Consider the following 26381-nt stretch of genomic DNA (forward strand, 5'->3'; position numbering starts at 1 on the left):
TTTCATTATCTGCAATGTGAGTGTGCTTTCTTAAAAACATCATAGTATAGTTGTAATGCTTTAAAGATTTAATCTTTTAGATGTCAGCACCCTGTTCTGCCTGTTAACTCAGTTTATTCTAACTGAAAGCCTGTAATTTGCAGGTAGATAATCTGAACATAAGGGTGTTTTTCCTTGCTAAGCTTTTGAAAGTCCTGCATATTTTCTGCTTCAGTAGAAGTGAATATTTACTATATCACAATAACTTTTCTGATTTCACAATTATTACACAAAAAAAATCCAGACCAAAAAAAAACCCCAAAACCCATAACAAACCAGCCAACCAAAAAAACCCCAAACCCCAAAAAACCAAAACAAAAAACCCAACCCCTTCCAGAAAAACCCAAAAACACACACCAAAACAACTAAATTCTCTGTCTTCTACTCTCCACTTATTTAATGCTACCATGACTACCTATATGTAGTACATTACATTATTCTCATTCTGTGATTTATATTTCTGTGTGTCAGAGGTGCTGGAAATTTCGAATTCTTTATGTACCTATGCGTAAGGCAGCCCATACAATGCAATCTCATTAATAAGCTGAGACATTTTAATGCTTAATTTGCTTCATTACCTTTCTGCTGTGACTGTTCGTATATATGGATTCAACATACAAAGTTTTTTATAATAGTTGACGTAATATCTGCTTTGAAATGAAAGCATGTTTGTATAGCATATAATTGTTTTTGCTGGTCATTGAGGCACCATAGTGGTGTTTATTTTTGTTCATTGGATAAAATGCTCAATATAAGTTCTGATATTCCTTTATGGGAAAAAGTAGTATTTTCTGTATTGCATTAAACACAGCTGTTCCTGTGTGTACTACAACTCTTATGCAGGGAAATATTTAATCTTTCAGTTAATGTGTATATTTATTTTGATTTCTTTTAAAAAAAAGGAATCTTGTTTTCTTCTTGAAGTTTGGGTTCTCAGACAAGTGGTTTATATCACTTCTTAGGCAGATATGAGTAATGTTTGAATGTGAGCAAGATCTAAGATCCAAGCAGTGCTGGGTTTGCTATGAGAACATCACTTAGTAGTCATAAATGGTTTGATGTGTTCGAATTGCCATGGAGACTTTTAGTCTTATATAACCTAATATGTCATATAGTTAACACCCGGCTTTGGAGAACATGTAATTTTCAGAATAGCTTACGACAAACGTTATCTAAAAAATAACTCCCAAATATGTTTTTATATGTAGGGAATTTTGAGTGTTTTGTTGTTCATTGTTGTCTTTTTTTTTTTTCCTAAATAAATGTTCCAATGCATATGTTACAAGGAAATGTCAATGGAAAGGGTATTTGAAGTTTAAAACATCGACACTTGGTACTTGACTGTGTTTTCTGTATCCTACTGTTGAGAGAACCTATCAGCCAACAAGATTAGCTGAAACCATTCCACTTTGCAGTACTTTAGCAGAACAATAGTAAAAAGTAGCACACATTTTGGAGGAAAGGTTGCATGAGAAGTGTAACCCTTGTGCCAGAGCATACAATGTAAATGGATGGGAAATAAATAGTAAAGAGAAAAATGGTACCACATAGAGATGGAGCTCCTTTCTTCAGTTAACACTGCAGTTACATGAATAGCAGAGATGGAAATTAGAAACCACTGGGCAGACTCCTACCTGCTGTCATCTCCTTTAGGATAACCTGAGTAGTATATGAATACGCAGCCACTACATTCAAAGCAATTGTGATTTTATTTTTCTGTTTGTTGAAGGACTTAATGATTTTGGTTTCGCAGTATGATCATGTTGTTTTTAAACTTAATTATCTGGACAAGGGGGAAACATCTGCTCTTAAAAATACTTCCAGAGGTTTCAAGAACAACAAAACTACCTGCTATACGCATGGGGAGAGGAATCATCGGTGGATCCATTTTTTTTTTTGTGATGGTTTTATCAGTGCAAAAAGGCCACTATTGTAACTGTCAGGCTAAAAATGTAATTTTTGCCCTTGGATTTTACTAACCTAGTGGAAAGAAAAAACATGATACAGAGGTCACCAGGTTACCTGGATATTATAAATATCTGACAGCAGGTGTAAAATAGAATATAATAGAATATAATTGTGCATATGACACTTGCATAAAAATGTATATAAAAGAGATGGATTAAGAAAATCTGTACATTTAACAATGTCTATGGTGTTTTGTGAAGCTGTTTTTGTTTTAACTGAATAGATGTTAGGAATAGTCCAAACAACTATTATCCTTGCTTATACATTAAGGCTGAGGTTTTTTATCTTGTTACATTTTCCTTAGTACTTCTGGTTAAGAAGGTAGTTGGCATGTATCACAGTCGGTAGATTTTAAATAGCAATATTTATTAAGCAATAGTACAACTAATGTTGTACCAATAAAATATCAGCTGGCAGTAATTTAAATGTAGAAAATTATATCTCTAGAATATAAATATTATTTATAGAATTGAGGAATGGTTTGGGTTGGAAAAGCTCCTAAAGATCATCTATTTCCAACTCCCTTATCATGGCAGGGACACCTCCCATTACATGAGGTTGCTTGAAGCCACATCCAACCTGTCCTTGAACATGGCCAGAGATGGGTCATCCACTTCTCATAAGGTCAACCTCTTCCAGGTTTCCCTACCTTCACAGTGAAGAGTTTCTTCCTAACATCTTCCTAACATTTCTTCCTAATCTAAATCTGCTCTCTTTCAGTTTGTACCCATTATTCCTAGTCAAGTCACTGCAGTTCCTGATGAAGAGTCCCTCTCCAGCTTCTCTGAAGGCCCCTTCAGATCCTGCAAGGTCCATGAGGTCTCCAAACACCCTTCCCTTCCCCAGGCTGGACAGCCCCAACTGTCTCAGCCTGGCTTTGTAGGGGACGTGCTCCTGTCCCTTTATCGACTTCATGACCCTCCTCTGGACTTCCTCCTACAGCTTCACATCCTCTTTATGTTGGGGACACCAGCACTGAACACAGCACTGCAGTGGGGTCTCACCAGAGCAGAGCAGAGGGGCAGAATCTCCACCCTAGCCTTGCTGGCCACGCTGCTTTTGGTGCAGCCCAGGACACGTCTGGCTCTGTGGGCTGTGAGCACACGCTGCTGGCTCCTTTCCCATCAGCCATTCCCACCAAGTCCTGCCCCACAGGGCTGCTCTCAATCACTTCTCTGCCCAACCTGTGGGTGTGTCAGGGATTGCCATGACCTGGGTGTAGGACCTTGCACTTGTACTTCGTTGAAGTTCTTGATGTTCACACAGTCCCACTTTTCAAGCCTGTCCAAGATCCCTCTGGCTGGCATCCCTTGCCTCTGGCATGTCCCTGCCCCACACAGCATGGTGTCAACAGGGAGCTTGCTGCAGGTGCTCTTGATGCCACTGTCCCTGTCACCAACAAAGGTGTTGAACAGTACCAGCCCCAGTACTGACCCTGGGGAACACCGCTGCCCAGAGGTCTCCATATGGACACAAAGCTCTTTTCCAAAACCCCCTCTATGCAGCCATCTAGGCAGCTGTTTATCCACCAAATGGTCCATCCATCAACCCTATGTGTCTCCAATTTAGAGACAAAGACATCCTGTGAAACAGTGTCCAAAGTTTTGTGTAAGTACAGGAAGACAGTGTCAATTGCTCTGCCCTTATCCACCAGTGCTGTAGCTCCATCACAGAAGACAAGATTTCCCCTGCAAAGCCATACTGGCTCTTTGTTTTCCATGTGCCTTAGCATGGTTTCCATAAGCTTGCCTGGCACAGAACTAAGGCTGACTGCTCTATATATCCCCAGGTCTCCCACTTTACAGTTTTTAAAAATGGGGATTATAGTTCTCTTTTCCAGTCATCAGGAACTTCACCTCATTGCCATGATTTTTCAAGTATGATGGGTAGGGACATAGCAATTCCTCTACCACTTCCCTCAGAATTCACAGAATTTCATTTAGTGTTAAAATTTCCTTATCCCTGAATCTTCAATATTTTACATCTAGCCCAAGGTCCTGCCATGAAGGTGCAACCTAGCTAGCTCTGTGTAACGGGTTTTCTCCTTTAAAGGTGCCTAATGTCTCAGAACTTAACTTAACTGCACTTGAGTAAATGTAGTTCTTTTGACTGAACCTAGTAAAAACATTTCTTATGCCTTTAAAAATTATATGCAAGTCCGTAGTATTTTTAATAATGTTCATTTGAAACTTTAAAATAATTTGGAATACTGACCTTTCTTTAGACATTTCAGGATCTATTAATTTTTCAAACACAGTTTATATTTTTCACACATTTTGCAGCACTTTATTAAGTTAAAATTATATGCTTTTTGCCTCAGTAGTCAGGTCCATTTTTTGGGCCTGACCCAAAGTGTCTACATTCACAACTTAGATTTGCTTTGCCAAAAGTGAAAATATTTGCTCTAGAATAATAAGTCACGGTATTAAAATATGAGTTATGGCTTTCAAGCTTACCTTTATGATTATCTTTTCACTAATAGCCTAGAAAATGAAATAACTATTTGTTCAATTTGTTTGTATATTATTACATTTTAAAGAGCAATATATCTGATAAGATTCATGGTATCTTTCAGTGCATACACCAGAGGTCTGTTGTGCTTAACATCTCACCAACCATGTTCTTTTGAATGGTGGAACTGTATTTTTCTTTGAATGAAGGCCAGCCAAGCTGACCTCTATAGGATAGCAGCAGAAGAAGGGACTTGATCTGTTTATCTGTTTTTCTAGTTCTTCTCTGTGCATTCTGCCAGCTGCACTGGAAAAATCCCCTTATTACATCTTTACATCTAAGGACCACTTCAAAATACTAGGTACAAAACATTTCATTCCTGCTGCCACCAGTACTACAGTTATAAGAAAGGGATTGGTTTATAAGGATGAAATGTGAGGACTCTTCAAAGTGGATTGTTGGCAATCAAAGGAATGCCTTAGTACTTGAGGCATTGTGTGATTGACCTGAGCAGAATTTCTGATGTATTAGGCAGGATGAGGGGAGGAGGAAAGAAAGAAGGGAGGGAGAGAGAGGGTGAGAAGGAAAGGGAGAGGAAGGAATGTCTTGTAAACCCAAGAAGAAATTGTGAAAGGAAGGTGCAGCAAATACAGACAGCTATTTTTTTTCTCTTGTCTTGAGGTTTGGATCAGATTTTCCATATATAGTCAAAAAAATATATACTGAAAGATATATTTAAAATAAATATTCCATATAATTTTTAATAAGATGCTAACTCAACTGAAAACACTTTTTAGGAAAGCCAAAAAGCAAAATCAAGCTTCAAAGGCTAAGTATCAACAAATCTTTTAAAGGAATGAATCATTTTCACTTTATCTTTTGTTGGAAATTTATGGTAGCTGTACTGAATCTTGACTGCAGTTTGTTATTTGCATGACTGAGACAGACAGTTACTCCCCCACCCTGCTCACCACTGTGTTTTGCAAATCTGTTTGGAAATGGTTATCTACTCTCCGCACAATATCTTCTACTACTGTAGTTTACTTCTGTAAGGCAATTACTGACTTACCCAGGAAAGCAGACCTCTTCAGAATTTCACCTTCCGCCTTTCATTAATATCTCTGAAAGTGATGCCTCTCTTCTGCATTAAAAACAGCAAAACTAACTATATCCAAGGGAAACCTATGCCACAGATGCAGAATCAGCTGAACTGAATACACAGGAAAGGGACTGGACCACCATAAAGAAAAACACAGTATTGTGGTACTGAGTACAACACCATGTACCTTGTGGGATGCCCAAATTCTCTTTCAATAGTTCAGTATTTCTGGGAGAGCAAGTTTGTTGCAGGCATAACAGGCCCAGCAGCTTTGTGGAATATGCAAAAGCAAAGAAAACTCTCTGTTTTCTTGTGTTATTAGCTAGTTGATCTGCAACAAGAAGCAGAATTGGAGCAGCAGCTACTTGTGCCAAAAACATGAGCTAATGGTCGTATAAGAACAAAAATTTAATAGTCTTAGCTTGAAAAAACATCTGCGGTTTTGTATTTTGGCACAATGAACTGATTATCACCATCAAAAGTGCTGGAATTAACTAAGCAAGAGATTTCCTTTTTATTTTTTTTTAATTTGTTTTGTTTTGTTGTTTGTTTTATTTTGGAAGGGCAGTGTATATCATTGCAAACATTAGCTGTAAACTCTGCTCCTTTACCTTTGCTCCTCATGCATTTTCAATTATGGTATTTATTAATTTATTTTTGGAATGGGAGTCAGATAGATGGCTTTCTTTGAACTCTAAAATAAGTGACTGGTCAAATTCAGCTTTAACTGTAAAATAACTGACCATCTATGTAAACATGTAACATTACATTGTTTGCTTTGAATTTTGTTAAAAGCTCTCTTGGCAATGATCCTATTATGATAATATGAATGTGCAATTATTGGTGAATAATTTAATTATTTATTTTAAAAATACTTAGCTACAGTTTGGTTACACTGTCTGAAATATGTTAGTTATAATCACTTAAAGGGCTCAGTTTTAGATGTTTAATAAACAGACAAAAGTTTAATATATAGAACCAAAAATGAGATAAAACTATTTTTGTACATACTTCTCAGGTGCCTATGTAGCATTTTATTGAAAGGAATCTGAAAAAATTGCATTCTTAAATATTAAGATAAAATATTTTTAATTAAATTACTTAAATATGTTGCAATGCACTGCAAGCCAAGGTAATTTAACTTGGAGAAACTAATAATTAAAAGGCAACCATTAATTTTAAATCTTTATGGTTCATAGCAATTACTTTATCTGTTTACAGAGTTTGCTGATTCAGTATTTTTGTTTATTAGTGGTGTAAGCTCACCATGGGCTATCTCCTGTGATGTGTTTTGCCCAGTACATCCAGATGGAGAAGGTCAGATTGAATTCCAAGAAGCCTTCAATAGGGTCACTATTGCAAAATATTCTGTGTTCCCTCATTCTTGGAAAAATGTCTGTAGTAGTCTTACTTCCTGGTGTTAGGTGCAGCTCACCAGCAGGGTGAGGGGGAGGTGGGAGCTTGTGCAATTAGGATCTCCCAGCAGAAAAAGTTGCAAACTTTCTAATAATAATCATCATTACCTGTTGTGGGTCTCAGATTCAGTCAAAGAGAGAAACTGAGAGTTTCTAGCCAGGCAGAAGCCTGGGGAAGAGTTGGAAAAGAATGTAAATAATTCTTTATCTCTCTTGTTATTCACATTGTTTATAATTAAATTCTCGCACTGTGTTTTGTCAAGCACTTTGCACCAATGGTGTGTGTTGTTTTCACTTCAGAACCAATAGAGTTGGTCCTCATGAAGCTCTGTATAAAAAAGCGGTGCATTTTGAATAAAGAGGAGTTTTACTCTCACAGCCTTCTACTCAGTTTTCTCATTCCTGTCCTGCTTCAACAGCAACAACCTGTAGCACTATTGTTATTGTTTTACCTATAGCATTGTTTTTATTCAGGCAGATAGTTCAACCTGTTTCGTAAATAGAACCTCTTTCAAGGATTAACAGAAAGATAATTGCAGGTATGTCTGAAAGAAAGTCTGCATTAGCAGTCTTTCTAGTTCTTTGAGTGTAAAAAGCAGAGATTGCTGCCCCTTCATCTAAAATTTGCTTTAAATATTGTATTTAATCCTCTAGTTCTGTTCATCTGAGTTAAAACTGTATTTTAGTAAGTGTCCAGCAGGACTAAATCTTCCAGGTTGATGTAAATTTCTTGCACATTTCATTTGGGCTTAAATGTTACTTGGGAGCTGTAACCTAAATGGTGCTGAAATACTAAAATATGGAGGCCATCTAGACTCAAAGTAGTATTTTACTGATAAAGTTCTTTAAATCATAAAGTCCAACAGCCTGACATGTGGTCTCCGAAAAGATATACTGGCTGTTCTTGGAGAATGGTTTTTTTTTGTTTTAGTACAAAAGGATGATAAACATTTATTTCTGGAGCCTATTTTAGAGGGCCAGAGGAAAAGGAAGGATGCCAATTATACTCTGCATAGTGAGATGGTCTATTTAAAATCAGAGAAATATACCCAGTTCTTAAGACTAGCATTAACAAAAGAATTGCAGTGGAAATGTTTATCATCTTCTCAGCAAATTTTTTGGGGGGTATGCTAAATATTTAAAATTAAATATTTAAAATTTTTCAGAGCTATAATGTTAGAAGGGCTGTTTTCTTTTTTTTTTTTATTTAACAATAGCTGATATTAATGTATTTGAAAAGTGTACCTATGAAAGTATTTATTAAAATATGTGATTTTTCTAATTCTACAAAGGAACTTCTAGTCTCCACAGTTGCCATGGTTAGCATTAATTAACATACTTTTAGGAACTTCTGTATTCTGTTTACCTTAATAGTTAAGAGCTTGGACAAATATTTAGCATTCATTTGAATTATTATGATTCATTTAATTATTATTTCTAATTAGGCAAATCACTGTATTTGTAGTCATCGTGAATGACTGTTTATATCAAAGAGTCTATGTAGGGACTAAAATTGCATTTACAGCTGGTTTACAACATGTTTATTCAGAAAACATTAGCAATAATGAGAATGCACAGATTAACCATTCCTTGGTTTTTGTCAACATGCAGCCATTTTCAATTTTGTTATGTATTTTGAAAAAAAAAAGCAGTAGTAAGCTGCAAGGAGTATAACTGAAACCTGTAAGCAAGGATTTAGTATTAATTTTCCTAAGTTTTCTACAGGGAAGACTTTTTACTTTTATTTACATGCATATTTAAGCATAGAATGCTGATTAGCAATGTCTTTTAAATTTTCTTCTTTGTGCCAATGAATTTAAAAGAATTGTATCCAGAATTATCTATCATACATGCCCAGCTTTATACATTTTTCCTTATCTAATCACATAAAGATAAAATTTGGATATTCTTTTTATATAGTCATGCAGGCTACATCTACCATGTCAAATCTAAATTTGAAAAGTAAGAAAAAGGAGTATAATTTACATCAGTCAATTACAGTAGAGAAAAATTGCTTATTTCCCATTAAGTTCCAGTTTTCTTTGTGAGTCATGAAATCAAATTTTCTTTATATTTTATAAAGTAGTCTTTATTCATTTGTTTAGTACTTAAATCCTTTTTTTTCCCCTAGTTCTGAGTATTTTTTCAGTGTTCAGGACAAGCTGTACCAGATCTACTTGCTGCTCTCACAGTCTGCTTTTAAACAGATTCCACTGGGTTAACTCGGTTAGCTAGTTAGCAGTGCTGCCTATAGAGACATGCATTGTACTTGCTTTTTCTGTAGTCTGGTTTGCTATGCTTACACAGTGCTGAGCCTGAGCTACTTTCAGCTTGGGTAACGAGCTACCTGTGAAATCATTGCATTACTTGCCAGAGTTAAGACAAGTGTCATCATTCTGTGATAATCTAGATGTGACAAAACAGATTTAATCTGCCTTATTTTTAGTGAAATTATTTATTTTCCTATATTGCCAAAATATGAGATGATTTGATTATTTAATATCACTCATTTCCAGTATTTCACTGGAAATGTGAAATTCTGTTGCCATTAAAAATGAATTAAACTGAATCAGAACTGACTTGTTCCAGTTAATATTTTAGAACAGTTATTTTTTATTACAAGTATTACTTGAACTTGCTTTTCTCAGAAGGATTTTTTTGTTTGTTTTTTACTTTATTTTCTCAGGGTTTCTGTTTATTTGTTATAGTTTTATCAGGATTCTTCTGTGTGTGACAAGAATTGTAATTGTACTGTTCATCAAGAATACATGCTACATATCTGCCTTCATGTCTCTGTTCTTCCAAACATCATCCCTATGGGACTTTATCCAAAAGGGTTCAGAGCAGAATTGCCATGGCTATGTCAAATTCTTAAAGGGAAACATGAGGAGCAGCTTGCTGTAATTGCTTTTTTTTTTCCTTACCATTTCTTCATGGAAAAAGAAGTATTAAAAAAAAAAAAAAAATTTGAATGTGGGCTTCCTAGTTTTCTTTCCCTGAACTGCTAATTCAGAATCATGATGCTGAGTTTTCATGGCCTTGTTACATTTGCAAGAGCCCAACGTAGTCTTAGTTCTCACTTACATAGTTATTTCCAGCCTCACTTGGTGTTCAGTCTACTTCAGAATGTAAGGGAACAGTTGTGTAATGTCTGTCACTGAAAATAGACATTTTTAATTTCATTTATATTCAGAGGCTAAGATGGACTGTACTGCATCCAGCTCTGGGGTCCCCAGTACAGGATCATTGATCTGCTGGAGCAAATCCAGAGGAGAGCCACTGAGATGGACAGAGGGATGGAACACCTCTTCTATGAAGAAAGGCTGAGAGAACTGGGATTGTTCAGCCTGGAGAAGAGAAGGGTGTAGGATGACCCCCACCGCAGCCTTCCAGTAGTATCTGAAGAGAGATGGAGAGAGGCTTTTTGCAAAGGCATGTAGTGATACTACAAGAGGAATGGCTTCAAACTGAAAGAGAGTAGGTTTAGGTTAGATCTCAGGAAGAAATCTGTTTCTGTGAGGGTGGTGAGGCACTGGAACAGGCTGCCCAAGGAATATGGGAGTGCCTACTTCCTGATAGTGTTCAAGGCCAGGCTGGATGGAGGTTTTAGCAGACAGATCTAGTGGAAGGTGTTTCTGCTCATGGGCAGGGGGTTAGAATTAGATGATCTTTGAGACCATGTCCAGCCTAGGCTATCTGTGACTCTGTGTTAGTGTACTCTTAAGCATAATACTAGTTTGCTGAAGTTATTAATGTATTCTTTACCCAAAATTTTGTGGTGGCAACAACTTGATGTGTGTAACTTTGCTTAGGATAGGGTTGATCTCTTAGATGCCCTAACACTGATGGGCTTCACACCAGCCTTGATCTTTCCTGCTGCTGCAAGGTGAGTGACTGGGCTGCTGAGATACTACTGTAAGAGAAAGCTGAACTAATCTGCATGGAAGTTTGTATTTATTCAAACACTGAATTAATCCTCAGTGCTTTGTTACAGTATTTTAGCATAAACACTCACTACTTACTACTACAGCTTCATATATTTAAAGATGTTGATGGATGCATTGTAAAAACAAACAAAAAACCAACCCACAACCTAATTGCAAGATTGAGAGAGATTCTATAGCTGTGGTTTCACAAAAGAGCTAAGCTTGAGAATTATGCAAATTCATTAAGCACTTTGTCTATGAATGCATCTGTTTTTTTTTCTTGAGCAGAAAGAAGTGTAAGGTGGCATATCCATGTAATGAATGTGGGTAACTGGAGGATACTGCAGATGCCAAAAGTTGATGCAGGTTCAACCAGATATAGGCATGTTCACATGTTCACTGTAGATAAGTGTGTCAAGATCTGCTTAATACAAAATCAGGTAGGAAGTTCTTCAGTCAGAAGTTGTTTGAGAATGGAATAAGGTTCTACACAAATATTTCTGTGAGACTTCTCTAGTATTCTTGCCTGAGCACCTGCTTTTTGTGATTTTTCACTATATTGTACTAAGTAGACCACTGATCTCTCCTGCTACAGCTTTTCTCTTGCTTTTTTGGCAATTTTTTAGCTTACACAACTTTATAAACTTGTTTCTAGTCTAATTTTGGTTCTGTTTCTTCTTGACCTGGAAGCTGTATTCTCTGGGGATTGGGGGAAAGGAAAGAGGTGGCACTGTAGAGAAGTTTGCTGTAGGAAAATACAAAGGATATGACCAAGGATTGAAGCTGAAATACATGCACCTGAAGAAAGGTTATTATTCTACTGTTATGCAGCTTAAACTGTAAAGGGAGATATTGGTTCTTTCATTGTTAACAGGGACCTCTGTTTCATTCATTTTTAACTCTGGGATAATTTGGGATTTACAGGCACTTGGTAAGGAAGAAGCTTTGTTTGTGTCCTTAGATATCACAGAACTAATCACAGAATATTCTGAGTTGGAAGGGACGCACAGGAATCATCAAAGCCAACTCTAAAGTGGATGGTTCCTGTGGGTCCCTTCCAGCTGCTGTGGGTCCTATGGAGTGATCAAAACCACAAATCTGGTGTTATTAGCAGCATGATCTGACCAGCTGAGCTAATCTCATGTTCCCCATATATATTGAATACTCATTTTTGTCAACAAAAGTCTAATAACTGTACAGGAAATCGTAAGCTAAAGTAATGCAAATGTATAGTTTTACAGCTGTCTAGAAGATTCCAATACTAATTGTAGCGAGTGAACAATTTCTTGTAGGATTAGAGATGCAATCATGAGATGTTAGAGCTACTGATACAGCATATTTCCCAGTCCTTTACTTAAAGGCAAGAGAAGCTTTTTCATGGTAGAGCTGATTGCTCTTTTATTCTTAATTATATATTTGTTTTTGTGGCTTGTCAGGTAGTTAATTTTTACACAAGAGGTGCAATATTTGTCTAGGTCAAACTTCACAAGTTTTTGGCATTGCTTTAAAAATAAAAAAAATAATGCATTTTATTCCATTTATTTTGTCCACTTAATTTTGTTCATTTCATCACTAATTTCTTTAGTTCAAAATAAGAACTAGTATCATGACATGATTGATTTTGGTTGATTTAAAATCAAATTCAGCATCTGTCCATAACTATTCATTTTCTAGTAAACTTCCAGCAAACTTTTCAATCTTGTATCTGCACATATCTATGGTGTAGTATGAAAGAGTAATATATGAGTTATACCTATTCCATCTTTCCATCTCAGGAGTAATATCACCTAAGTTCCATTCTGCTTATGCAGTTGTTTTGAGGGCTACTAGCCAGTACAGAAGCAAGTAATAAAAAAAAAAAAAAAAAAAAAAAAAAAAAAAAGAAAGAAATCTAGTTTGTAACTCCATGTGAATGTTTGAAAAACATAACAGAATTGCAAATGGCTGAACATTTTAAGAAATGTTACAACTTTTTACTTCTGGGAACTTAAAAAATCACAAATCTTTAAGTGTATATTAATTTCCTTCCTGAAAAGCAATTTGGTTTTTTATTTAAGTGTTGCAAAAAAAGCTCAACAATTGTCTGTGGTGGATTGAGGCCAGACAGTAGATAATTCATTTAACATTGGTATCTTCCTTTAAATAGGAGGAAAGCCAAACCTGCTGAAGCATTTATTGTAAGGAGACAACAAAACTCTCTATAGATGCATTTTTGGATGTGTATTAGATAATCACACAAAGAAAGAATGAAAAAAGTGTTTGAGAGACAAATTGTAGAGACACTTTTCAGAGAAGTTTATGGATACAAGTAAGAAGTACATGTTACTTTCTGTATCATCTTTTAGTCTTAAGATTATAAAAGCAGATCCTTGGAATGAGATCCTGGCATCCTGTGAGAAATATGGAGTTTTGAGTATTGGTCTAATCAAGTTAGGACATTTGCCCACAAAAAGTCTTCAAGAGAGGAGCTAAAAACTAGACAAAACTTACAAGCACAGCTCAAAGAATGGAAATATTAGGTCAGCATTGGCTGCTTTTGATAATCAAAAGACTTTTTCTTAAACTAGATTCTGAAGTTCTTTAAACAGGAACTGTAGTTTGACCTTAGTGGAAAAGCAATACTTTGTGCTAGCTCTATATTTTTAAGCAATATTATATAAAAATTTGGTAATATTGAGGATCAGGTTAAGTGTAAAATATCTTTGCATTGCAAGTTGTTTGCAATTTCAGTGGGGATTTTGGGGTTTGGGGTTTTTCTGTTGTTATTTGGAGTTGAATAGTATTTTTTTTCCTTTTTACTTGAATTTGATTTTACTGATTAATTCTCCATGCTCTGTTAGTTGCAGCACTGAATTTCTGAGTCCAAATGCATGTTGCTAAGGATGTAATCTTGTATTTTGGTAGAGAAAATCCAACTCTGGGCACCTAATATTGTTAAAATAATTAGATGTCTTAGATAAGATAAGATTAGACTGATGTCCTGGTTCGTTCAGGAGTGTCACACTGGATTCTACAGAGCTTGAAGCTTCAGGATACTGCTGGCAGGATAGAAGTGGGCATATCTGCAGAGCTCAAATACAGTTAATGGCTAAGGGGCTCCTTGGACTATAAAATTATGTATCCCCAATATTTTTACATGTGAATCAAGTCCTGTTTCATTCAGAAATTAAAAAAATTGAACACGTTTCTGCACAACTAGAGCACTTTTTTCTTTTTTTTCCTTTTTTTTTTTTTTTTTTAATTAACATTATCTCTCTTACTTCCACAGAACATGCACTGGGAAACAAGGGATGTTTTTTTCTCAAAATGTTTTTTTCTTTTTAACTACAATAGTTCCACTGTGTTAGTCACGGGTTCTTGTGTTGCGTTTTCATCTTATTTGAAATTTAACTTCTGGGACAAAAAGGTAAAGAAAAGAACAGTACACAGACTCACAACTCGTGGTGGGAATGAATCTGGGCAGATAAACTGTGTTGTTGTGTCAGAGCCATTTCATGCTGGATTTATGTTCTACAAACGGATAAGTGACAAAAAAAATTTTGATGTGTACTACATGTTTGCCCAGAAGACATGAGATTAACTCTGTAGACATTAACTTGAAGGGTAGTTCATAACAGATTTTCCTGTTACTCTTGTGAAAATTTTTGCTCTGCAATGCATAATTTTTCTGTTTCTTTGCTTGTCAAGGAATTTCTTGGGTTTATGTTGCATCAATGCATTCTACCACTGTTATAGTATAATAAAAGATGATAGGATGCAGTAGTATATTTAGATATATAAAAGCAGACCCTTATATTTACACAAATCCATACTTAGCTTGCAGAGGGATGTTTAAATTTCAGTCTTACTGTTCAGAACTTGACTTTCTTTTCTTTGTTCCTGTTTCCTTCTGAGAAGTTCTCTCTGCCTTATTTTACTTATGTAATGGAAGGTGATAATAAGAGTTCTTTCTGCTGTAAACTGTCATTCTTGGAATTAATTTTGGTACAGATGGGATTTGTCTACCTTTATTCTGAAATTTTCCAGAGTTCTTATATGCTGTATCCTGGAGGGGATGTGTGCGATCTGGCAGTTACTAGAGTTCAACTGTACACTCCAACTTCTAGAAATTTTTTTTTAATCCTTACTATTTCAAGGATTTAATATCTTTGTTTTAAGGTTTTTTTTGGGGGGGGTATGGGGTTGTGTTGTTTGTTTGGTTTGGGTTTTTTTGAGTAAAAATGGAAATTTAAATGCAACATGATACTGGACTTAGAATGTTGGATAAATTAGTTATTTTCAATACTTTTGGAGAAAAAGTATTGTAATGTATTTTCAAAGATGCTTGAAAGTTCTCTGAACAATGCTTGTTTGCATGTTTGCTGGTTTTAGGAGAAGTAAAACTGCATATGAATGTTTATGAATTTTGCATTACACAACTCAGCTTACTGTATGAGCAGTGAAAGCTGGAGTGCTTTTTCATTTTTATGGTGGGTTTGCTTTTATTATTTACCTTTTACTACTGGCACATAAGTGAGGGACTGATTTGACTGAATAAAGACTCACTGGCTTCAGTAGTGACTTCCACTTTTTTTGCAGTTATTACGTGACTCATATGCCTAAAAATAGTCTTAGTTTGAAATCAGTAGTATCAACACCAAAATATTGAAAGCAGGAGGTAGAAGTGAAAGTTCCTGTGGCACAATGGCCACATCTGGTTTAATTTCAGATCTATGGGGTTGCCTCCTCCAGAACATGATAGATCTCCCAGAAGGAGCCTAAGCAATGGCACAGGTTTTTATTCATGCACCAAAGTTAATTAGCAACATTACTGATTACTTTATGTACATCCTGGGAGGCTGTGAAGGACAGAGATCAGTTTTTAAATGTGTCCCAGTGCTACTTCCTGTGGTATCTGCTGTAGTTATGTGTAGCTTATAACTACAGTTGTTCACCCGGGTACTGAATTAAATGCAGTTTTCAGTTTTGTCATATGAAAAACTTTTCTACCCAGTAAATGCACTGTTGGTTTCATGCCCTGTAAAAAAATCAGCAGAAAAAGGAGTCCTGAAGACTAGAAAAGATCTAGCAATGTAGAATCTAAAATCAGAATTCTGGGAGGTAGAGGAAAATGTCAAATAAACTGCATGAGTTCTTAAATACTTGTGAGTGGAAACCAAGCACCATTTTCTCTTTCAGCAAATGCTATTTCAGGATTGTTTTGGAGGATTTCTGATGTTATGGAAAATGCTCATAAAGGGAGATACGCAAGAGAGAATTTATTTCTCAGAGTCTCTTTTATGTTAAAAAATTGTGAAAAAATTGTGTATCAAACTTATGATTCTAGGTGTATAATATCACCTATACAGAGAATGCATATTTAAATCTAGAGTGTTTGAAAGGTCAGAGCTAAAAGATTCTCTGCAGATTTTTTGGGTTCAAAAGCTGTCATATAGAAGCTAAAGTTGAGCAATTTTGTCTCCTCCTACACTGGAAGGCAAAGCATAATACTGAAGAATTACACTTCACTCACTATGGTACTACCACGTAAACCCTGGAGGGAAAGAAAGTTAATTTCATTCTAGACTGTGTCAAGTTATATTTTTCTTGCATTCAGGTTATGAGCTAGCAAACTAGCCATCCTTATTATAATCGTCATCATTTTTATTATGATTATTTTATTACATTGACAAGAAAAAAGAAATAATTGTTAAAAAAAATTGGATGCTTTAGTTCTGGGGAGGACAAGCTGATAGTGGAGAATGGTTTTGTTTTTCTGTCCCTTCTCTGAGGTACGCTTTTTTCACTGTTCTCGCTCTGGCTGTTGTGCAGGTGGTTGACCAGATTGACACACTGACATGTGATCTGCAGCTGGAGGATGAGATGACAGACAGTTCCAAAACAGACACCCTGAACAGCAGCTCCAGCAGCACAACAGCCTCCAGCCTGGAGAAGGTCAAGGTGCGGGGCAGCGCGCCGCTCATCAAGCCGCCTGCGCAGCCCTGTGCCATCCTCACCGTGCTGCGGAAGCCGAACCCGCCCCCGCCTCCGCCCCGCCTGACGCCGCTCAAGTGTGACGAGCCGCCCCGGCCTCCTGCGGCCAACCCAGTCAAGACCAACGGCACTTTGCTGCGAAATGGGGGCCTGGCCGTCGGGCCCGGCCGCGTCCCGAATGGAGACGCGTGCTGTGTACCGAACAGCAGCTTGGAGAAGGTGGTGATGCCGCCGCTGGTGCACAGAGCTGAGAAGGAGCGGTGTCCCCAGGCCGGGGCGAGGGAGCGCGTTCGGTTCAGTGAGAAGGTGCAGTACCACGGCTATTGCCCCGACTGTGACGTTCGGTACAACATCAAAAACAGGGAGGTGCATTTGCACAGCGAGCCGGCCCGGGCTGCAGGAAAGCTGCCACCTCCTCCACCTCCATTGCCTCCATTTCTTCTGGAAAATGGAGGGTTGGGGATAAGTTCCAGTAATAGCTTTCCTCCTCCAAGACCTGCAACTGTGCCTACACAAACTGTACCAAAACCCCAGAAGACCATCTTGAGGAAATCAACCACTACAACAGTGTGAAGTATGCCCCTTGTAATAACTCTTTGTTTTTTCCTATATATAAGCGTAAATAGGTAATGAGCACTTTCTACTTGAGCAATAAAAAGACCCAATGTATTACACCTTCTGTCCAGTGAAGTGGCGTAAAAATCACATGGTAAGTACAAAGAGGAATACTTGTTGATCTTATTTATACTCAGCAATGTTAGGAATGAAACACTTGACTCAGCCAATATATCAAACAGAAATTCAACTTCCTAATTAATTTGGTAACATATGAGCAAAGACAGCACTGGGTACAGTGGTGAGGGCTTTCCCCTCTGACTGCACACCAGTTGTTGGGCTTGCTGGTATTTATCGATCATATTCATGCATATTCATAATCTTTTCCTAGGTTCTATGTGAGCTTTCAACAGTTTCCATTTCTACCTTTAACATCACAGTTCTATATTCCAGGGTGATGAATCTATGATGGTAATGTTTGGTTTCTTTCCAATTTCTATACCCTATTCTGTCCAGATGGCGGGATCCAACTTCTATTTTCTGGGATCATTAATCTATGGTAGTGATGTCCAGCTTCCCCTTTTGATGTCACTAATCAGCAATCTTGATGTCCATCTTTCTCCAGGAGCTTGAGATAGGGTCACTTCCCTTCCTGTTTTAATCCTTTGTACATTCTAAAGCTACAGTTTAAAATCCTTAGTAGTAAGCAACATTCTAAGGTTATAATTCAAAAATCCTTATTATCAACCAGCTTAAGACTTATCTTTTCTAGAAGAACAGTTTAATATCCTTAATACTAAGCAACATTCTAAAATTATAATTCAAAAGTTCTTATTACAGAACAACTTAAGACTTATAATTGTTATTTACACACAAAAGATTGGTTCAAAAGCCTTCTTTCATGCTTTCCTTGGCTGTTTATTAGAACTCATCTTTATAGCTATCCTATGGCCGTGTTCCACACATTTCATAACCACAGCTACGCAAGTTGCCTTTGTTTACCTGACATGAAACACAACTTTCTATTTCACACCAAAAATACCCTTACAGCAAAGGGTGCTGAAAAGATAATCATTATTTAGCACCAAAGTTATAAACATCTGTAGCAGTTTATTATTTGTAGTGTGGTTTAAAAGACAATGACAAGAAAGTTCAGTGTGAAAATGCTGCGTAGTGGTATGTGATAGGTTTCAGTCTATCTGACATAAGGGAATAACCATTTCTCTCCTGGATTTAGGGACTTTTCAAATGTCTTTTGATGAAGCCAAGTGGAGTACCAGGTAACAGCCTTTGACTGAATTCTAGCAAATGCTTTTTTTCTCATCATGAGTGCTTTGAGCAAACTCACTGTATGTGGTGGTTGCAGTAGGGAGTAATCACTGGATTCTCAGCAGCTTGGTCTTTGGTGGGGAAGTAAAAAGATAATGGAAATGTATGTTGGTGTGGCTCTAGAAAACTGAGTTTCATTTTGCTTTGCACTGTCTCAGTGCATCATTACCAATGTTTGAGATGAGCAGGATGGTCCCATTAAGTTCCCCTTTTTTCTCCATCTGCAAAATGGTAGTGATATTTTTTTTCATGGTGCAATGGCAGTAGGCTGAAAAAACAAAGCCCAGTCCTGTGTTTTTCACAAAGCTTTTGTCTGGTGCAAATCTTCTTTTTGAAGGCAAAGAAAATGTTGCTTAAGGCCTCCAGGGACATCCACAATTCATGTAAAGAGCTTTGAAGTTGAAAAGCTCTGTGCAATTATGAAGCATTAACATGCAAAATAAGATACTTTACATGTTACCACATTTTAATAGTGAACCCAATTAATATTCTTACTAGTTGAAAAAAAAAAGTCCTCAGTGTTTTTAATTATTTTATGAGAGAATATCCTTTTATTCCCACAAAGAGAATTGCAGGGACTTAGAGTTTAAAAAAACATCCAGTCAATTAATAAATCCGATACTAAGTCTGTTGTTTACAAAACTTGTGCCAAAATAATCTCAATGGCCAACAGTAAATACTATATTTAAAAAAGTCAGCATATTTCAGATGAAATATAGAAGGCACTTTATGACAAAAAAGAAAAATCCAGACAAAACAGGTTTTGAATTTTAATTTCTATTTACATCTAGTAATAGGTATTAAACAGATATTATGTTTCCCTGTATAGGTGTTCTAATATTTAAACCAAAATAATAAGAATAATTATAACAAAAGTCCCATCACATGACTACTGTTTGTAAACCTTTGCAGTAAGCAAATATTTTATTTTGTGCGAATACACATCCGGGGTCTAAAGCCTCATGAAGTATTCCCTGCATAAAAGGAAAGAAAGGAAATCCTAAATTCTTAATCATGTTTTCCCCTCATGCCTCCCATGTGTTTTTCATGATGAATTTTACATTTGGTATTGTTTGACTGTACTTAATCCCACAAGAGCTGTTGCCAAGTGCAGTAAGTCCAGGCACTTGCAGCAGGAGACAGTAACTTACCCTGCATCTGTGTGAGATCTCTGCTGCCCAAATCAGGATGATGGCAGGTGCATTCTGCTCATGTGCAGGAACGCCACAGCACCTCCCTTGCTCATACATTGAAAACTGCATTTGAAATCACTGGAACAATGTGCGGACATATCCACATTGGATATGTCCAATATGGATATGTCCATTGGTTATGTCCAATATGGATATGTCCCTTTTCTTTTAAAAAGAAAATTCCTGCTGTCCCTACTTTATCACTGCTTTACAGATCATACACTTGCTCTGAGCTAGTTTAGAATATTTTTAATTCTTAAGCAAGCTGCTGGTTACAAGAAATAAGATAATGCAAATCAAATATTGCACATAAAATACTAAAGGAAATAACACTGAGTAATTTTAGAGTGTTACAGTTTGGTGCATATGTGTTACCTCACGTGGGTTTGTTTTTTTGGTAAGAACTCACCTCTGATAGCAGAGCACTGCATTTCTCCTCTGGGCTTGTCAGTCTTGTGAACATGTGAGCACCTCCACACTGAATGTGCATTGATGTACATGGAAATTTCAGTTTTGTAAGAGTTATCAGCTGTGGGAAGCTTAAACAGCATCCAAGTTTCAGCAGTTAGTGTTCATTTTTGGTACCCAGTATCTTGCATCTCATACTTTGTCTTCTCCTTCAGAAGTGCTTTCTTGTCTCTTTCCCCTTACCTCCTGAATATCTTCATATGATATGGCTGTGCCATGAAGAGGTGCAGCTTTTCAAATGCAATGCTATCTCTGACCAGAAATGCAGCTTCAAAATGTGATGGAAAAACATTGTTTTTCTGCAAAGTTTGACAACCCAGGCTTTCTTTTATACAACATGTTCCAAGGTCTCTGTTAAATTATAGAACAAACATCGAATCAATTATGTTTTAATGAGAATGTCTCTGGTGTGTGTCCTGTTCTAAGGTATTTTTGTCAGAGTAATAATTTCACATTAATAATGTGTCAGCATAAAATTAAGGTTAAAACGGTAAACTTGCAAAATTTGGGAAACAATTAACTTTAAATTTTGGAGCACTGTTTGGAAACTGCTAATAGAAATGGTGTAACAACAAATGCAATAGTGTATTCAGCGAACAGTATTTTTTACATTTATATTCGGAATGTAAAGTCTTTGAAGCATTTTTGAACACCTACAAAACAGTATGTTTCACACTATACTGAGGAAAACCCAATAAACTGACCAGAACTGGACAGGAGTTGTCTGCATATGTATTGTAAATGTAATATTCTCTGAGATTACATTTAGTGTTTTGCAAATATGCTTCTACCTGAAAAAAAATGAAAGTCCAATAACAGTACTCAGAGCTTTAATTCAGTATTTGTCATCACATCAGTCTGCTGTCTAGCTTTAATTTCCTATGGTATTTTAAAATATAAACTGTCCAGATTTAGACTTCCCAAATGCAAATAGGAGAAGGTAGTTTCTATCAATTTAATGAAGGACACAAGTTTAGCAAAAATAGAATAAAAAAATGAAAATTACTTAATTTGTAATAATGGCATTTATTAAAAAAGTTAACCCATGAATGCATTGCAAGAAAGGAAAACTAGGAGAGTAACATCCAATAACAATCCTTTTGAATGACATAAGGTAGGAATCTTCAAAAAGATAATGGATCTTTCTGCTACCTGGTAAGTCACTATTCTTGCTTCTGTCTTATTGTCTGGAGTTGCTACCTTTCATCACGTCGTCAATTTTTTCTTAGAAACAAGAAAAAATTCCAAATCTTCATTGATGTTTTTTATTATTAAATAAATATTTTATTTAAAATTAGATGTGAAATAAGTCAAGTATGCTACAGCTCTTTTATTAGCTTTCTCCAGATAATTTACTCATTGGTTTTGAAGCAGAGAGCAGTATGAATTCTTTAATGACCAGAGAGGTTTTTAGGTGGACGTTTGCTCAGATCTCTTTCTCTCCATGTTCTAATTACGGCTTTCCTTTTAGTAACGCCACAAACAGTAATCTTATTTATGCATATAAAAATCTTACTGTGGTTGCTGTGTCACCTGTCTGATGTAGTCTTAAAGTGGGCATGAGTATTGGGCACAAATTTTTGCAGATGCAGCATTTCTCATGCTCTATTTGTATATGTACTGTGAGCCATGCTTTTTCAGGGGCAGTATGTGTGTGTTTAGAAGCAAAATACCTAACGACTGCTCAAACTAGTAATAATATTGAAAGCATTAATACTCACTAGTGCAGAAGGGTCTTGCAAGTGAGGTGTGCACAAAGGGATGTGGTAGAAATGTATATGGTTAACCTTGCTAAGCACAATCACTAGAATTCTCAATTTGAAAAAATATATGGCATCTGTTTCATAAACACATTGTATTTTGTAGGGGTATTTGGGATATATCTCATGCAATATTTACATGCTGCAGCCTAAAATTTCTGTATCTGTATTAGCACAGACCACAACTGAAGCAGCAGCAGCAACAACAGCTCTGGTGTTACTGGGTCAGTATGTTGTGGAGCAGTGCATGCAAACTGCAGTGCAGCCTCATCTTTGCTAGCAGTTTCATGTTGATGATTTTTAGTTGACAAAGTAGCAGGGATTTTATCTCAATCACCTGTTTTATGGTGGCTAATAGTCCAAAAGAGCAAGGTTCCCCATCAGCCGTAATTTTGTCAAGGGATTTTTAAGTAAGCCATCTTGGGATAGCTCTGGGGAGCACAAGCAAGCTGACTTTCAATTCTGATCCTAAGTGATTTGACATGTCTCTAACTCATAGAGCTCTCTTGTTAGCTGAGGCTGCTGGGATGAGTATCCTGCTGCATGAGAGATGCCCCTGCTCAATTCAACCAATGCAAGTCTGCTCCTGTTCTCTGAGCCCTCACATTTTCTCATGTATGGCAATGTTCTTGTTGCTACATTGTGGGAGAGTTTTGTTAAGAATTTACACCTGCAATGTGTTCATCAGCTGAGCTGTATTGTTTCAGTGGTGAAGTATGTCTGTATTTAAGTTGCCTGGTCTTTTGTAATGCTAAATCTTTAGAAATTTTGAATGAAGGGTTTTCTTACTTTTGAGGTAATCATTCTCCTGTCAGGTTGCACAAATAAGATGAGAATCATCATGCAGTTATGATGAAGGTGTAGTAGAACTTTTCATACTTTGAGGGATTGGGTTTTTTGTTGAAGGACTCTGTATCTTTTGTTGCATGAAAATGGTTTTTATAGACAGCTGGGAAAAAAGTAGAACATAAATTGCACCCAATAGCAGCCAAGAGCAGTACTTTGAGGCATGAGTAAAACCAGAATAATTCTGCTGCCTTTCTTGGGAAAGATAAGGAGTCTAGGAAGGTCTACGAATTGCTTCATCTTTTCCTCATGGCAAGAGGCTTTTTCTTTAATTCCTGAAATGTTGGATGTGTATACTACAATTCTTTATGGAACTTAGTACAATCTACCTCATTGTTGCTTGTAAAGTATATTAATGAAAAAAAAAAAGATTTTGTAAGAGCTTTCTGAAATCACAGCTGTCTCTAGATTTTGTTTATCTGACATTTTGAATAACTTCTTGTGTAATCTTGCAAGCAATAATGGGAAAAATTACACCAGAAAGGAAAATAATAGGCAAATTTAAAAAAAAAAATCTTTCAGCAGATGTGTTTAAGTATGTTCTTCAGTGGTTTTTACATGATGATAATAACATCAATATGAGAGCTTGTTTCTCTTTATGTAGGGTTCTTATAATTACTTGAAAATCTTAAATGATGAGATTAATATGACTGTATTAACTGGTAAGGAAAAAGCCAGTCAGTGTCAGAAATTCTCATTTCCTTTCCAGTTCAGCATTGATTTTCCTAAGTGAAAGTTGTGTGTGTTGGTCTTCTTGGACAAATTAGCATGTAAAAACCAGAACATTATGATAGTGTCTTTTTATATAAACCTCTAATGCCTACAGGATATTTTGGTTTTCCTCTTTTTTTGCAAATACCGTGATGATTGTCTACTGGAGTTAAATTTTGTTTTATGTCCCTATAGCCCTTCAAATCAAATTTAAAGCTGTCTCAACAAGCCCTGGTAACTCCTAAGCTAAGATCCCTATTTGTTGACAGTAGGCTTGGTGTTGTATAAACTGAGCTGTGATCAAAACACCCGAAGTTCTGCTGGTCACACCAATCTCTAAGCCACATATTACTCTTCATGATTTTCCTGTTTCTAACCCCTTCATTCCCTGAAAATGAGAGGACAGAGACACAAGTTGTATTCTCCAGATCCCTTGACCAGTTGTCTCAAGGCCCTGAGGACATGCCTGATTCTTGACAAGAGTCAAGAAGCCTTCTTGACGGGATTTCATTGCCACCTCCCAGAAAAATCAATAGAGACTGATAATCAGTGGCCTGTACCAGGCTGGGTTGTTCCCTGGTGATGTCTCTTACATGGACCTCAGGGAGGCAACAAACCTCCGTGTGGGTTGGGTCTGGTAAGCATATTGGGCCCTCCATTCCTCTCAAAAGGGAGTCACCAGTGACTACTGACCTTCTTTTTATTTAATTCAGGAGGTCATGGTGTGGGGGTGGGCTTCTTTGCCCTAGGAAGGTCAAGAAAGTATACAGCCCGTGATGAACACAGACTGGTAAAGTGGTAACAGCAGACAAAGAGAAGGCTGAGGCACTAAACTTTTTTACTTCATTCAATGGCTTCAGTCAACCTCTCTTCCTCTCAGCTCTCAAGTGGGTAGAAGCTAAGTTCATCCCACTGTAAATGAGAATGAGATCTATGAGCACCCAAAGAGCCTGAATGTATGTAAGTCTATGGGACCCAGTGAGATGCATCCCAGAGCACTGAGGGAATTGGCTGCTGTAGTTGACAGCCCACTCTCCATGAGACTCAAAAAGTTGTGGCACTCAGGGGAAGTCCCAGGCAACAGGAAAAAGGGAAACATTGAACCAATTCATCTTAAAAAAGGGTAGAAAGGAGAAGCCTGGGAGCTACCAGGCTGTCAGTCTTACCTTGGTGCCTGGGAAGGTCATGGAGCAGATCCTCCTAGAACACACATGGAGGACAGGAAGGTGATTTGAGACAGTCTGCAAAGCCGATCAACTTGTGATCTACAATGCAGAGACTACATCAGTAGGCTTCCTTCCCCTGAAGGACTACAGGCATTATCTGACTCTTATAGGGCATTTGAGTTTTCTCCAACATCCTTCTTTCTGAACTGGAGAGGTATGGATAGACTATTCAGTGAAGTAGGGATTATTTGGATGGTCACATCCAAATAAGAGGGAACTGGTGAACAGCTTGATGTACAGATAGAGATCAGTAGTAAGTGGTACCCCTTGCCTCTGGGCTCTGTACTGGGACCAGTATTATTTAATATCTTTATTAGTGATGTAGATAAAGGGGTCAAGTTCACTCTCATCAGGTTTGTGGATGACACAAAGCTGAGCGGTGTGGCAACACTCCTGAAGGACAATATGCCATCCAGAGGAACCTGCACAAGTTTGAGAAGTGGGTCCATGGGTAACTCATGAGGTTCAATAAGGCCAAGTGCAAAATGCTGCACCTGGGTCAGGTAAGCCCCCAGTATCCATGCAGGCTGCAGGATGCACAGATCAAAGGCTGCCCTACTGAGGACTTAATGGGTGCTGGGGGATCAGAATTTGGACATGAGCTGGTATGTGTGTACATAGCCCAGAAAGCCAGCTGTATCCTGGTCACATCAAAAGTGTGTCCTATGGGTTAAAGAAAGTGATTCTGCTCCTCTAGTCTGCACTGGTGGGACCCCAGCTGGTGTACTGCCTCTGCCTCTGGAGTCCTCAGAAGGAAAAGATACAGACCTATGTAATCAGGTCCAGAGAAGGGCCTCAAAACTGAGCAGAGAGAGCACCTTCCCTACAAGGAAAGACTGACAGACTTTGCATTATTTAGCCTGGAGAAGAGGTAGAGAAGTAGAGACTGACTTTGAACCCAGGAAGGAGGAAGGCATAGAAGGTGATGTAAGATTTAGTTTTTATTTGTTATTTTCCTACTCTTATTTAATTGGTAATAAATTAATTTCTCCAAATCCAGTCTGTATTACCTGTGATAGTAATTGTTGAGGGGTATCTTCCTTTACCTGATCCTACTCTTGAGCCTTTTGTTACATTTTTTCTACCCTGTCCAGCTGAGGAGGGGGAGTAAATAGAGCATCTTTCATGGGCTTTCATCCAGCCAGGGTCAGCCCCCTTACAAGCAGTGTCTAAGAGTGCCAAGATCTAGTGAGCCGTTACTGGAAAAAAACTTTTCCTTATAACTGATCTTCAGAAGAAGTGCAAATTAGAAATTCAGAAAAAGAAAATAATTTCATAGTAAAAGTTTAAAATTTCTGGTTATTATTTGATTTAACTTAAATTATTAAATATCTAGAGGGAGCTTATTCATTAATTCAATGGAAATAAAGTTTCTGAAAGCAGAGGACCCATTAATATTGCAAAAAAAATAGGTATTGTTAT

At 37.1% G+C, this 26381-nt stretch overlaps 1 protein-coding gene across 36 annotated transcripts in view; it reads left to right on the top strand.

Annotated features, from left to right (window-relative positions):
- Window positions 1-26381, top strand: part of PRR16 (proline rich 16) — a 155315-nt gene that overhangs the window by 77868 nt on the left and 51066 nt on the right. For 34 of the 36 annotated variants that reach the window (XR_014951311.1, XR_014951312.1, XR_014951315.1 and 31 more), the window contains one exon: window positions 16710-17580. Coding sequence is in view for 1 of the 36 variants with exons in the window: in XM_085566732.1 (XP_085422858.1) it covers window positions 16710-17444 (735 nt within the window). In the remaining 35 variants the exon portion in view is untranslated. The remainder of the gene's footprint in view (window positions 1-16709; window positions 17581-26381) is intronic. The other 2 variants (XR_014951322.1, XM_085566732.1) reach the window with 1 other exon arrangement.

This window comes from Lonchura striata, chromosome Z (assembly GCF_050655825.1).
Source record: "Lonchura striata isolate lonStrDom1 chromosome Z, ASM5065582v1, whole genome shotgun sequence".
NCBI classification, from domain to species: Eukaryota; Metazoa; Chordata; class Aves; order Passeriformes; family Estrildidae; genus Lonchura; species Lonchura striata.